This window comes from Panthera onca, chromosome E2 (assembly GCF_046562875.1).
Source record: "Panthera onca isolate mPanOnc1 chromosome E2, mPanOnc1 haplotype 2, whole genome shotgun sequence".
Taxonomy (NCBI): Eukaryota; Metazoa; Chordata; class Mammalia; order Carnivora; family Felidae; genus Panthera; species Panthera onca.
Window position 1 is genome coordinate 13,482,307 of NC_138353.1, and position 14,548 is coordinate 13,496,854.

The window sequence follows — 14,548 nt, forward strand, 5'->3', positions numbered from 1 at the left end:
TTTGGCTGCGAGAGTGTCTGGAGTTTAATCTCGTTGCGGCGGCCAGGAAGGAGGCGGTGGCCGCTGCCGCCGCCGCCTCATCCACCCGGATTCTCCACGTTGCCCGCCGACGCGCCCGGTGCCGGCCCCTGATTCACAGTGAGGGCCGCGCGGGCAACTAGGGCGGCTCTCGGGAGGCCAGGTAGGCGGCCAGGGTCACCAGGGCGGCCGCATATGTGCACACGCCCAGCCCGACGGCGAGGACCCCCAGCAGGAAGGCGCGGCGGGAGGCAGCCCCTGCCCCCTGGACGTCCCCCTTGGCCCAAGCCTTGTTGGTCTGTGGAGGCGTTGGGCAGCGGTGACTCAGGCATCCCCTCATCCCACCCTGCTTCCTGCAGACCCAGACCCTTCCCTGAGCCCCTCCCACGCCGGTACACCCACGCACTCATTCATAGATTCCAAAACCAGGGAGCCGCTACTGTGGTCGGGCACAGGGGAGACTGGCTGGGTAATAAAAATATACATCTATTACTCTATGCCACTGTTCTAACTCGTTGGGACCTCATGGTGAACCAGAGGGAAGAATTATTCCCATTTTACAGATGAGGCACAGGGAGGTTAAGTGGCTTGTCCAAAAGTCTTAAGAGTGCGTCAGACCTAGGATTTGAGCTCAGGTTCTGAACCACCACTCTGGGCTTTCACTCTGAAACACTCATTTAACCCTTCAATGTTCCTACGTAGATCCTTCTCTCCACCTTGGTTTCCCCTCACATATAGCACCTCTGCTTTGTTTTGAATGCACTTTTCTCTTACATCCAGCCCCCTCCCAGCCACACCCACAGACTGACCTTCTGGGCCAGGCAGAAGGCAGCGATGCCCACAGGCCAGAAACAGCAGAGCATGGAGAAGACGGCCAAGCCAAGGTGATCGTGGGGTAGGAGCGGGGAGAGAAGGCTGCCCCCATCCCAGTCCGAGTCGCTGTCACTGGATGATGCATCCTATGGGTAGGAGAGGGCCTGGGTGGGCATCTCCACCTACCTTCCCTGCCCCACTGCTCTGCTCCCCACAGCCCCCAAAGACCAATACCAGGGCCTCCCCAGAAACAGCAAGAGAGGAAAATGTTCCAGGAGATAGGCTCTGAACTTTTCTACATCCTGGATCCCTTTGAGGGGAAGCTGTGTACCCTGTTTCCAAAGAGCCCCATTCACACCCAAAGTTTTATGTTCCATTTCAAAGACCACGGGGCCACTCACAGCCCCTGAAGTGGAGATAGATTGGGGGGTGGGGGCGCCTGGATGGCTCAGTCAGTTGAGTGAGCATCTGACTCTTGATTTCAGCTCAGGTCATTATCTCGAGGTTCATGAGTTGGAACCCCACATCGGGCTCTGCGCTGATGGTGCCGAGCCTGCTCTGGATTCTCTCTCTCCCCCACTCTGCCCCTCCCATGTGCGTGCTCTCTCTCTCTCTCAAAATAAATGAATAAACTTTAAAAAGAGAGAGAGACAGCTCCAGTGACCTAAATTACTAGGACAAACCTGCCTGCTGAAAACTAGAAATTCTATATTTTAAAAAATATTTTTGTTTTTTTGTTTCTAAATCTTGCATCAAATAGCTCATACAGTTTTAAGTAATTCCTATAAGGCCAAAACTGAAATTAAAATCAGCAGAGAGGTCAAATGAACTGAGGCCTCTTTTGCACTGCGGGCATTTGCCAATCCCAGAAAAATAGCCTTTCAATCAAACTGTGAACTAGATTAAAAGTGATCTCTAACTGGTAATGACCCCAGGTGGCTGACAGAAGCAAACCAAATCTTCTCAATGGTATGTACCTTCAGCCTAGGCCACAAAATAATAGTCCTAAAAATAATGTTTCAGGGGCACCTGGCTGGCTCAGTCAGTAGAGCACACGACCCTTAATCTCAGGGGCATGAGTTCAAGACCAACGTTGGGCATGGAGCCTCGTTAAAATTTAAAAGATAAATAAAAATAAAAATAATTTATCAAACATGATGACCAGCATACATTCCAAACATAACCAGGCACATATGAAACCATAAATGAGAAGTAGCAAAAACAATAAGGTCTTCAAGAGGTGCCTGGTGGCTCAGTTGGTTAAGCCACCGACTTCGGCTCAGGTCGCGATCTTGCAGTTTGTGGGTTCGAGCCCCGTGTTGGGCTCTGTGCTGACAGCTCAGAGCCTGGAGCCTGCTTCAGATTCTGGGTCTCCCTCTCTCCATCCGTCCCCCACTCGTGTTTGGTCTCTCTCAAAAATAAATAAACTTTAAAAATAACAATACTACTACTAATAATAATAAGGCCCTCAAACTTTTCAAAGAATGGAATTATCAGACACATACAATGTCAGAGTGATGCTGCCACAATGTGGTTGGCCGTGTTTCCAAAAATGGCCACAGCCATCTCTCTCATCCCACATGCCCTTCTTATAGTGTGACTGATACTCTTCCCACCAAGGGGTGAGGTCTGTGTCCCCTTTCCTTGAGTCTGGGCAGGCTGTGACTCACTCATAATTGGTAGAATGTGGTGAAAGTGATGCCACATGACTTCCGAGCATAGGTCAGAAAAGGTGAGGCAGCCTCTGCCTTACCAGAGCCCTCATGCTGAGGCTGAAGGCCCATAAGGACGCGGACTATGCTGAAGCTGCCATGTTGTGAGGAGGCCCAAACCAGCCTGCAAGGGGAGAGTCATTTATAAGCCCCAAGGTTAAGAGAGAGATACCCACCCAGCTCCCGGCTGCTTCAGCCATGGACTGTTTCAGCCCTAGCCGCCGGCTGACCGCAACCTCATGAAAGACCCTGAGGCAGAACCACCCAACCAAGTCCTTCCCAAATTGACCCATGGAAACCATGAGCCATAATGAGTGTTGCTGTTTTAAGCAACTAAGTTTTGAGGTGATTTCTTTTTTTTTTTTTTTAACGTTTATTTATTTTTGAGAGAGAGAGACAGAGCATGACCAGGGGGCAGGGGCAGAGAGAGAGAGAATCTGAAGCAGGCTCCAGGCTCTGAGCCATTAGCACAGAGCCCGACGCAGGACTCAAACCCATGAACTTTGAGACCATGACCTGAGCCAAAGTCAGATGCTCACCCAAATGAGCTGCCCAGACGCCCCTGAGGTGATTTCTTATACAGGAATAGTAACTGGAAAACCATGTGTAACAAATAAAAGACAAGCAGGGCGCCTGGCTGGCTCAGGCAGAAGAGCATGTGACTCTTGATCTCGGGGTGGTGAGTTTGAGCCCCACATTGGGTGAAGAGAGTACTTAAAAATAAAATCTTGAAAAAAATATAAAAGACAAGCTTCACAGTAGATACAAGGAATAAGAAATTATACAAATTAACACATTAATTTGAAAAGAAGAGACCGGGGCCGGCACGGAAAGAGAGAGAAAATCAGAGAATAGGGGAGTCAGAAATCAAAGGGAAGACAGAGAACCAAAGACAAGGGAAGAAAGATGAGCGACAAATCTGGAGAGAAAAGGTGAAGAAACCAGAACAGCAAAAACCATAACTAGGAATGTAGGAAGTCCACACGCAGTGGGAAGTGAGACCCCCCAGGCTGAAGGTAGGTACCCCAGCCAGCCAGGTGTTGGCCACAGCTGAGTTCGCCTCCCTCTCCCCCAGCTCCCACTAAGACCTGCTGCTCCTACCTCAAGGTCAGGGGGCCCTGGCTCCCCAAGGCCAGCGCTCACAGTGGGAAGAGGTGGTGGGAGGAGCTGCCAACCCTTCAGGGACTCTGCAAAGGCTGTCTCTCCAAAGGGAGGCCCCAGCTGGGGCTCACCAGGCTTCTGGATGGGGGGCCCACAGCCCACACCTGCCAGCAGAGGCTGTTGGAGCTCTCGAAGACTGGGGCTGTCCATGACTGGGGAGAGGCTCTGGGAAGGGTTTTCTGGAGGTAGAGGAAAGAAAAAAAAAAAACAAAAAAAAACAGTTATAACAAAGTCTCACCATCTTTCCCCTGACTCCTGACTCTGGAGAGATTCCTGGCAGAGACTATAGTTAGCTCATTGGCCATCAGACCCATTTTACAGATAGTAAAACCGAGGCCCCAAGACTAAAAGACGCTGGGCCAAGTTGTGAAGACAACTCAGGGGTCTGTTATTATTATTGGGCAAGATATTATTATTGGGCAAAGATAATGTCCAAATAATATTATTGGACATTCAGTTCTGGGATTCTGTCTCCTCAGGCAAAAGCCACATACCTGTTGCACACTTATTCCAAACCGTGTCTACACACTTACTTGCCCCATGAACTACACATCCCCTGCACCTGCAAGTCTGCACACTGAATACCCCAAACCCTTGCCACACATATTCATCCACTCCAGCCCAACCCCCACCTCCACCTGCTGGCATTCATCTCCCCGATGGCTCCTTGTATACTTGCCCTGAACAACATCAGCTCCCATTAAACACTCCTCTGGAGCCCCCAACCTGCTTACACACTCATCCCAAATGATTCCTCGCACACTCCTAGTGGCCCTAGCATCAGATCCCCCATTTGCACACGTACGCACAGGCTTCCCACGCATGCATCCCAGACACTCTCCATTGTTCCCATCACTCACTTCCCTTGCACACCTGCCCCAAACACCCGGTCCAAGCACCCCTCCCCTACTCCAACCACATCCACGGCCCTACACAATTGCCTGCACACTCATCAGCTCCCCCACACCTCCTGTTTTACCAGAATCCACCTTTGCACAACTCCCCCATAACAGCCCCAACCCACCACCCTCATACACATTCAACCTCAAGGAATAATGCCACCCCACCATCCCCCCTGAGGGCCCAAGCCTCCCGCCCTCACCAAACCTGGCTGGAGCCGATTTCCTCTCCAACGTTTGCCTCCCCATCCCCAACACTAGGACCCAGGGGAGGAGCAGTGCCGCCCATCTGTGCCCCTCACTCACCGCCCACGGCCATATGTTGGGACCTCCTGGGCCCCTGCACCGACACCCGCCCGGACCCTGCGGCCCGCAAGTGACTGAACTCAGCGAGCCCCGCGCTCCCTGGGATCTGGGCCTGGGGGGTGCGGGTTCTGCGCGTTCCTCTGGGCTCCCCCTCGGAGCCCCTGGCCCGCAGCGCGCGGGGGCGGGGATGGGGGCGGGGCGGCGGGCGGGCTCCCGGCTCCGCCCTCCGCCGCGGCCCGGGAGGGGGCCTTGAAGGCCGACGTCAGCGCCCAGCACGGAAACCCTGCCACCCGGGGTGTGTGGGAGCAAGCGGGGGGCTCCAAGGACGGTGGGCCCCGACCCGCCCTCGCCCAGGCCCAAGCGCTGCGGGGCGGAGGAGGGGGCGCCCCCGATTCTCCAGGGCCTTTCTGGCTCGGCCCGCCTCCACCCGCCCCGCCACTCTCCTTGCCCAATAATAATAACAGCAACAGCGGCTAACTGTGTGCACTGCTCTCAGTGCTGTGCATGGACGCATAGACATTTATTCCTCGCAAGGACTGAAGAGACACTGTCATTTACTGTCCTGTTGTAGGCAGGAGGAAACAGGCGCAGAGAGGTTGGGTTCTTGACTGTGAGCCTGACGCTAGTTCACTGAGTGCGGTCTAAGCCCGGACCCCTGGCCGGTGGGTTAGGGGATTTACAATCACGGTGGCTTTGACTCCTCTCGGCAGCTCTATTTCTATCTAAAGTTTTACAGATAAAGAGACTGAGGGTCAGAGGTGTGTGCTCACTTGGCCGAGGTAAACCGCTGGAGCCAGGACCGGCAGATTTGTACCCCAGGGCTGTTTTCCTTGCTGGCCCAAGGGAAGGGGAGGAAATAGGGCAAAAGGGTACGGTGGGAGCTTCCACGCAAAGGAGGCCGAGGTGGGAGAGGGCCAGGAATGGGGTGATGTGCTGGTTATCAGGTGGCGCAAGTGGTGGTTACCCGTCCGTGTTTAGACCCACACAGACCCGAGTTACTTTCCAGGCTCTTCAGGGCACCTGCTCTGTGTCCTCGGTACAATGGCATCACCTCTCGGAACCGTCATGTTTTCACCTGTGAAATGGGCTAAACACTCCTTGCCTTTTAGACGTGATAACATCCGTAAAGCACTTAGATCAGGCGCGATACCCAGCGTCCACCATTTACCCAAAGCCGGGCAATATAGGCACTCTGAGTGTGTTTGATGATGTTTAGGAGTATTATCATCAACTTCCGGCTCCCATCAGTCTCGGTAAGGGACACTCCTCGCCCCGGAGGACTCTCTCCCTCATGGAGTCCACCCAGCTTGCACTGGCTTCCTCTGCCCAGAAGCCCTCCTTATCACTAGGCCCAGTCAAACTGGACGATTCCCCTCTTGATGCGGGGCTGGCCAGAGTTCCCTCGCTCCAGGGCTCCAGGGCTCCGTGCCAAGAGTCCAGACGCTGGAGTTGGCACGGGCCCCACTCCCAGGGAGAGCAGATGGTGTCTGCAAGTGCAACTTGGCGCAGGCAGAGTTTCTGGCAGACGACAGGCAGGGGAGGGAAGAGAGGGACCTGCAGCAGGACTGTGTTATCTGGGAGAGATAACCTGCTACTATCTCCTTAACCCGGCTCTGGTGGTTTTTTTCATGCAGCTAATCACTATGAAACATATGATATCTTTCTATCCTTTGTAGTTTGACTCCTCCCACATCGGTATCCACTCCAGGAGCCGGGATTCGATCCCTTTTGTTCACCGCTGTGCCTCAGGGCCTAGAACAGTGCCTGGCACAAAGTAGCCCTTCAGTACGTATTTGTGGGGACGGGGGCATGAATACTCACAAGCCTGTTGACTTTTTTTTTTTTTTTTTTAAGTTTATGGAGAGTGGGGGGAGGGGCAGAGAGAGAGGGAAAGAGAGAGAGAATCCCAAGCAGGCTCTGTGTCTGACGGCAACTGACTCTTGATTTCTGCTCGGGTCACCATCTTGGGGCTCCTGGGTTCCGCACCGACAGTGTGGAGCCTGCTCGGGATTCTCTCTCTCTCTCCCTCTCTTTCTGCCCCTCCCCCACTCTATCTCTTACAATAAAATAAAATAAGATAAAATAAAATAAAATAAAATAATAAAATAAAACTGAAAAAAAAAAATAGAATTACCAGAGGAGCCAGCATTTCTACTCCTGTGTACATACCCCCGAAGAACTGAAAGCAGGGTCTTGAAGAAGTATTTGTAACGCTTCATAGCAGTGTTATTCGCCACATCTGGAAGATGAAATCACACCAGTGTCCATCAGTAGAGGACTGGGTGAAGAAAATGTGGTATATTTTCTCACAGTCGGTGAGTTCGAGCCCCGCCTCAGGCTCTGTGCTGACAGCCTGGAGCTTGCTTCAGATTCTGGGTCTCCCTCTCTCTCTGCCCCTCCCCCGCTCGTGCTCTGTCTCTCTGCGTCTCTCAAAAATGAATAAAGGTTAAAGAAATTAATCTAAAAACAAAAAGGATACGTGAAATAGTCCATTTCAAAAGTAACAACGCGAAGACCCATCAATAATAGCGAACATTCACAGTGCTTCCTATTTTCCAGCACTGTCCTAAATTCATTAGACATTTGTACTAATTACCTATGGCTGCATAACAAATCATTCCCCAACACCTGGTGGCTTCAAACAAACATTTATCAGCTAACATCGTCTCTGTTGGTCAGGAATCTGGCAATGGCTTGGCTGGGTGGTTATGACTCCAGGTGTCTCATGAAGTTCCAGTCAGCATGCTGGCCAGAGCTATAGTCATCTGAAGATCTAACCGGGGTTGGAAGATCTGCTTCCAACACGGATCACGCACGTGGTGTTGGCTGCCGGCAAGAGGCTTTAGTTCTTCTCCACATGGGTCTCTCCAATGGCTGCTTCTCTGCCATCACGACATGGTGGTGGCCGACCTCCCCATCGGAGCCATCCGAGAGAAAGAGCAAGGAGGAAGACTCAACGCCTTTTATGACCTAGTCTCGGAAGTCACACAGCAACACTTCGGCCATATTCTATTGGCTACGAGGAAGTTTTGAGTGAAGCTCAGACTCAAGGGGAGAGGAACTGGTTTCCACGTAATTGAAAGAAGGTATATCGGGGCACCTGGTGGCTCAGTCGATTGAGTGCCCAACTCTTGATTTTGGCCTAGGTCATGATCCCAGGGTCTTGGGATCAAGCCCCGTGTGGGACTCCATGCTGGGCATGGAGCCTGCTTAGGATTCTCTCTCCCTCTCTCTCTGACCCTCCCCGCCCCCATGCTTGCTCATTCTCTCTCTCTCAAAAAATTAGTTATTAAAAAATAAATTTAAAAAATAAAAGAAAATAAAGAAAGAAAGAAGGCACATCCCAGAATCTGTGGCTAGGGGTGCCTGACTGGCTCATCCTGAAGAGCATGTGAGTCTTGATCTCAGGGTCGTGAGTTCGAGCCCCACAGTCAGGCATAGAGCTTACTAAAAAAATAAAATAAAAATAAATAAATAAATAAATAAATAAATAAATAAATAAATAAATAAAATTAATTGTGGGCATATTTTATTTTTTAAGTTTTTAAACTTATTTATTTTGAGAGTGAGTGAGCATGTACAAGTAAGAGAGAGAATACCAAGCAGGCTCCACACTTAGCACAGAGCTGGGCTTGGGGCTGGATCCCCCAACCGTGAGATCATGACCTGAGCCGAAATCAAGACTCGGTCACTTAACTGACTGAGCCACCCGAGGGCTCCAGTGTGAGCATATTTTAAAACAACTTCATATATTAACTCATCAAGTCCTGACAACAGTCCAACAAGATGGGGCCTATCATTCATCCTCACATTATAGAAAAGAAAAGCAAGATACAGAGAGGCTAGAAGTCACACAGAAGGTGAAGAGCTGAGACTTACATCTAGGTAGTTGACCTGGAACCATTTTCTTTTTTTTTTTTTTAACATTTATTTATTTTTGAGACAGAGAGAGACAGAGCATGAACGGGGGAGGGGCAGAGAGAGAGGGAGACACAGAATCGGAAGCAGGCTCCAGGCTCTGAGCCATCAGCCCAGAGCCCGATGCGGGGCTCGAACTCACGGACCTCGAGATCGTGACCTGAGCTGAAGTCGGCCGCTTAACCGACTGAGCCACCCAGGCGCCCCGAGGAACCATTTTCTTAATCACTAATATCAACCAGTAGGGAGAAAACCAGTAAAAAAAAAAAAAAAAAATTAAGGAGCACTGACAGGATTGGACTGGTTGGATGTGGGAAGTTTTGTTTTGTTTTAGTTTTTAATGCTTCTTTATTTTTAAGACAGACAGAGCATGAGCAAGGAAGGGGCAGAGAGAGAGGGAGACACAGAATCCGAAGCAGGCTCCAGGCTCTGAGCTGTCAGCACAGAGACCGACGCGATGCAGGGCTCGAACCCACAGTCGGGGAGATGGTGACCTGAGCTGAATTCAGGTGCGCTGTTAGTGATGGAGTCTTGGATGATACCCAGGCACAACCTCCATATGCCCTTGAATACTGAAAGACGTGTATCCAAGAAAGGAAGGACAGCAGAGAGGTTAATAACATCAAGTTTAGGGGCAGAGTTAGAACTACAGTCAATGTGATTTAAGGCAAATGATTTTGCCCCAATTTTTTCATCTTAAACAAAGCTGATATTAACTGCCCTGTGGGATGTCTCAGGATTAAACAAAATCATGCAATCAAAACGATCAGTTTACAGGGTCTGGCATAGAAAATACACTCAATAAATGGTAGCTTTCAAATATACCTATTAGTGAAATGTAATCCTATTGAATTATTTTCTGTATATTAATACTATTCTATTCGAATGTTGCCCCCTCCCTATAATTTTGACTTCGGGATGCTCACTTGTGTAGCCTCATTTTGGGAAAAGTCGAAAAATGAATTTCCTTTGGACTCCTGGTCTGGCCTAGAGGAATAGGGACGAGGGTTCAAGTGGAGTTAGAGGGTGAAGGCACACTGTTCACGAAATCAGAGTATGTCGGTGCGTCGGACTCGGTCCTTCTACTTATACCCATTACACAGATGAGATAACAGACCTGGAGACCTGCAGGGGCACATGACCAGTTGCTGGCAGACTCCAGCCTTCAAGAACCAGATTTTCTGCAGAAAAAAGAGGCCTCAGTTCCTCATTTCTCATCCCCTTTCCCCCACGCTCCCCCTTCTTACTCAGAATCAGCACTAACAGTATTTCCGAGAAGGAAGTTGGATTTATCAGTCCGTGAGGAGCCACAGGAAACCCCCCAAAAAGGAAGGAAAACCCCTCTCCCCAACTTGAGTTTCTCGGAAGGAGGAAGAATGTTTTTCATAAAGACAGGGGGATGCAGGCAGTGACCTTGAGGGAGATTCCCCTTTGGTCCTGGCTGGGAGAGAGCGTTCGAGGAGGCAGGCAGCGTGGATGGAATCGCTTATTTTGTGAGGAAGGTACCTGGCAGAAACAGTTGGCGCGCAAATTTCCTCAGCCACACTCAAGATGGCAGCTGCCCGACCACGCCCCAAATGGCGGAACCTTGAGTGTGCGGAGAGACGCTTTTCCCAAAATGGAGAGGGGGAGAGAAAACGTCCATCACATATTAGCCCCGCCCCGAAGACTGCTAGGGCCAATTAGCGACCCGCAGGGCGGGTGCAAGACTAGGGGAGGAGGCTGCTGTTGCCCCAGCAACAACCAGGGAGCCCGAAGGCGGGCGCAGCTTCGGAGGGATCAGCTCCTCAGGTCTCTCGCTGCCGGGAAGGTCCTGGGAGAGGCGCGAGCCAAGCCTAGGAAGTCAGCATCCGCGGAGAGAGGGACAGGTCAGGCCCATGAACTGCAATCCCCGCTGTCTCTTGGCCCGACCTAACCGTTAGGTGTTCTGAGGTAGGAATAACGCATGCCCGGGCTTAGGGGCGGGGCTAAGGCGGCCCTGCACTTAAAAGGCCTGCGCCTTTTGGCGCTTGCGGGATTCCGACGTGAAGAGGCGGGGCTTTGTGCCTGTGGGCGGGGCCATGGGCCTTCGGGGCGGGGCTTTCCGCTGCGCTGAGTTTAAGGAAGAGGTTATTTTAGAAGCGGGTAGAGAGATGCCAGCTTCTCCCTCAGCTCTCACCTCACCCCCGTCATTTTTCCCGGGCTGTCCTGGAGGGGCGGCCAGGCTCATGGTTAAGGCGGCAGCCTCAGTAGTTTGACGAAACTAGCCTGGAATCCTACTGCCCCTTATTTGGTAGGCCTCAGTTTCCCCATCTGTCGAGTGGACATAATAGAACACTTACTTCACAGGGCTGTGATTACATTTTTCCCTCAGGGCCATGGCTGAGGTGCACGTGATCGGGCAGATCATGGGGGCCACCGGGTTCTCGGAAAGTAGCCTCTTCTGCAAGTGGGGCATCCACACAGGTATTCTGGGGCCTGGTTCATTTCCCCACCCAGACCTCCAAGCCCAGAGTTTCTACCCCCCTTCCTTGACTCCCTCGCCTAGTCCCCGATCCTCCTCTTCCATTGGCTCTCAGGACTCCTAGCCATGACCACACTCTGACAATGTGAATCTCACACTCCTTCCTTGCTCTTCCCATCTCATATCTGTGGGAGCTCTGGCTCCCCTTCTCTGAACACAAAGCCCCTGAGGATATGGGACTACAGGCTAGATTCCCCCCCACCCCACCCACACAGACACACTCCCAATCCTCAAAACACTAGACAGCCTATCCCCACTGGACTTCATTCACTGTCTTGGGGGGTGGGGGGCCTGGGTCCCTCTCCCATCTCCATTCGTTGCTTAACAGTCTCCATGTATTAAATTCTTACTGTAAAATGGGTTTCCATCCCAGATTTACAGAGAAGAGGCCACCCTACTGTATCCATAATTCTCTGTGAGAATGTAGGAACCCCTTTCTATCAGTCATTCAGGTTCATCCACACAGGTGCAGGAGAGACTTTGGAAGCCCCAGTTTTCCCCATCAGAGACAGCATAGCATCAAGGGTAGGGCCATAGGCTGCCGGATCTGGGCTCAAATGCTAAGTCCCTCACCTATTGAGTGGTGGCCTTTGGACTTGACCTCTCTAGGCCTCAGTCTCCTTGTCTTAAAAGGAAGCTAATAGCAGCTAAGAGGCAGCAGAGTGTTAAGAGTGGACTGCCTGAGTTCAAAACCACATATTAATTACGTGACCTTGGGCACTTGTCTTTGCCTTGATTTCCCTGTCTGTACAATGGGAATAATAGCAATACTTAACTTGTTGTAAGGACTAAATGAATATCAACCAGCACTGAGAAGAGGGCCTGACCCAGTAAGCATTTGCCTCACTTGTGTAGAAACTGGTTGGGGTTCTGTTAGTAAAGCCTTGGGTGTGTTGCCCAGCACAGATAAATGCTCATGAAATAGCGTGGCTATTGCCGCCTTCATCTCTGGAGGCCCTGGGTCCTTTGCGATTTCCCTAGTGGGTAGAGTGGTGGCTGAGATCCCCCAGGGAAATTGGGGTCCTCCAGCTGAGCAGATGAGAGGCAGACCCTGGAGTCAGACTTGGTTTCCAGTCTGGACCCCACCACTCACCTACTCTGTGACCCTGGCCAGGTGCTGACCGCACCCCCCCCCACCCCCCCCCCCCACCCCGTCCCCGACTTGGAGCCTCATTTTCCTCATTTGTAAAGTGGTAGAGTGGGAATATTTGTCTTTCATAGGGGTGTTGGGAAATCTCGTAAGTGAAGAACCTGACTCAAGGCCTGGTACTTTCCTCATCTGGCCCAGAAGGAAGAGATCACCAACATGATTTTTATTATTTCAGGGGGCTCTTGGTGGTGGTGGTGGGGGGGGGGGAGTTAATCCAGCAGAGAGCTCAGGGGCAGCCAGATAAAGGGCTTGGGCCCTGCAGTCAGAGCACAGTTTGAGTCCAGCGCCACCGTGGGACATTGGTAAACTGCGTTCCTGCTGTGCCCAGCATGGACGACAGTGCTTGGCCCACAGCAGGTGTTCAATAAGTGTTTCGGGGGACTAAATGGCCAAGTGACTTTCCTTCTCCTTTCTTTACCTATAAAATGGGGATTATATCAGCACCCACTTCCTAGGAGCCCTTACTTGTCCAACAAACATGTATTGAGCACCTTCTGTGTACAAAGATCCTGAGTTTGAAGTCCTGGGGACCCAGCAGTATACAAGAGACAGACATGCTCTCCTAGGGCTCCCAGTAGAGGAGACAGGAAATAAAAGAGCAGGTAAGGAAATGAGCAGAGTGGTTACTGACAGTGGTAGGTACCAGAAGAAATGAGAGGAGATGATGAGACAGGGACTCGTGTTTGGATAGGAGGGTGAGGGAGCACCCCTCTGGGAAAGTGGCACTGGAGCCTATCCCTGAAGGATGAGGAAAAGCCACGTAAGGGCAAATCCAGAAGCAGAGCTTTCTGGGCAGAGTCAACAGCCAGTGCAAAGGCCCCGGGGGTGGGGGGAAGAGAACAGAAATGGGGGCAGTGAGGCTAGAGGGTGGTGACAGGAGAGTGGTCGGAGAGGAGTTCAGGAAGGGAGCATAGGCCAGGCCATGGAGGGCCTTGTGGGCTACAGAGGAGAGTCTAAACTAGGGGGTGGGGAGGGGATTTAGAGCCCTAGAGGGCAGATTAAGTGAATTGATTTCAGCACAGCCTCTGGCACTCAGGAAGCAGTGCATTTTTGCTATTCTTTTCACCCTCGGGAGGATTGCTGTTATTATGCACCTTTCACCCTGTGCTGGTGCTCTTGAAGGGACATCCTTGGCCCCATCTTTGTCCTTGGACTAGGCCTCTAAACATGGGGTGAAGAGTCAGAAAATGATATCCAACACTTACCCAGCACTCACTCTGCCCCCCTGACACTGTGCTGAGGGCTTTCTGTGTATTAGCTTGTTTAATCTTTTCAGAAAACTCTGAGGGATATGTCAGGAGGACACCCATCTTACAGAAGGGGAGACCAAGGCAGAGGAAGGTAACTCGCCCAAGGTTGCACAGGCAGGGAGAAGTAGTACCAGGATTTGAACCCAGACATTTGGCTCTAGAGTCCACACTTTGTAACCCCTGACCCCCCAAAGCCAGGGAGAAACAGGTTCCTCCAGCCACAATGGCCTCCCCTTCCTGATGTCTGCTTCCTACCCCTCCCTGCAGGGGCAGCGTGGAAGCTCCTGTCGGGCATACGGGAGGGCCAGACACAGGTGGACACCCCCCAAGTAGGGGACATGGCCTACTGGTCCCACCCCATCGACCTGCACTTCGCCACCAAAGGCCTCCAAGGTGGGTTCCCGGCCTGGGCCCCAGGCTGCCCTCTGGGGCCCTTTCCTGGCCAGGCCTGGTCCCAGAGAGGCTCTCTGCAGGCTGGCTCTAGGGTGTGCAAGACTAGGCCGGCCAGGGCTGCAGGGGGTGAGGGGAAGGTGGGGACCAGGGGGAGAGGGGAGGTGGCTTTCGAAGAGACAAACAGGAGGCTTCAATCAGGAGGAAGCTGGGAGGGGGTGATGAGGGAGAGAGGGCTGGTAGCTGTTTCTGCAGTCCTGGCTCCCCAGCTGCTCACAGGGGAAGCGAGTATGCGGGGGAGGAAGGGTATCAGAAAGCCTTTTCTCGTGGAAAATTTAGATCACTGGAGAGGAGTGGATTCTAGGAAACAGCCTAAGTCAACATGACATGTGTTTCAACAATACAAATAATATTTACTGAGCGTCTGC

The 14,548-nt window shown here is 51.8% G+C and overlaps 2 protein-coding genes across 10 annotated transcripts in view; one reads left to right on the forward strand and one right to left on the reverse strand.

Annotated features, from left to right (window-relative positions):
• The window catches only part of TMEM91 (transmembrane protein 91), a 20,451-nt gene continuing 5,903 nt past the window's right edge, over window positions 1–14,548 (reverse strand). The window contains exons 1-7 of one of the 8 annotated variants that reach the window (XM_078438407.2): window positions 10,334–10,537; window positions 9,945–10,008; window positions 9,754–9,814; window positions 7,044–7,148; window positions 3,645–3,883; window positions 828–977; window positions 1–316 (exon numbers count right to left, since the gene is read on the reverse strand). In XM_078438407.2, coding sequence (XP_078294533.1) covers window positions 158–316; window positions 828–977; window positions 3,645–3,883; window positions 7,044–7,128 — 633 coding nt within the window. In that variant the 5' untranslated portion in view covers window positions 7,129–7,148; window positions 9,754–9,814; window positions 9,945–10,008; window positions 10,334–10,537 and the 3' untranslated portion in view covers window positions 1–157. Of the gene's footprint in view, window positions 317–827; window positions 978–3,644; window positions 3,884–4,909; window positions 5,305–7,043; window positions 7,149–9,753; window positions 10,009–10,333; window positions 10,538–14,548 lie in introns of those variants that run through there. The other 7 variants (XM_060651209.3, XM_060651214.3, XM_081791525.1 and 4 more) reach the window with 7 other exon arrangements.
• The window catches only part of B9D2 (B9 domain containing 2), a 6,416-nt gene continuing 2,449 nt past the window's right edge, over window positions 10,582–14,548 (forward strand). Inside the window, exons 1-3 of one of the 2 annotated variants that reach the window (XM_060651204.3) lie at window positions 10,582–10,695; window positions 11,181–11,272; window positions 13,998–14,123. In XM_060651204.3, the coding sequence (XP_060507187.1) occupies window positions 11,185–11,272; window positions 13,998–14,123 (214 nt within the window). In that variant the 5' untranslated portion in view covers window positions 10,582–10,695; window positions 11,181–11,184. Of the gene's footprint in view, window positions 10,760–11,180; window positions 11,273–13,997; window positions 14,124–14,548 lie in introns of both variants that reach the window. The other variant, XM_060651203.3, reaches the window with a different exon arrangement.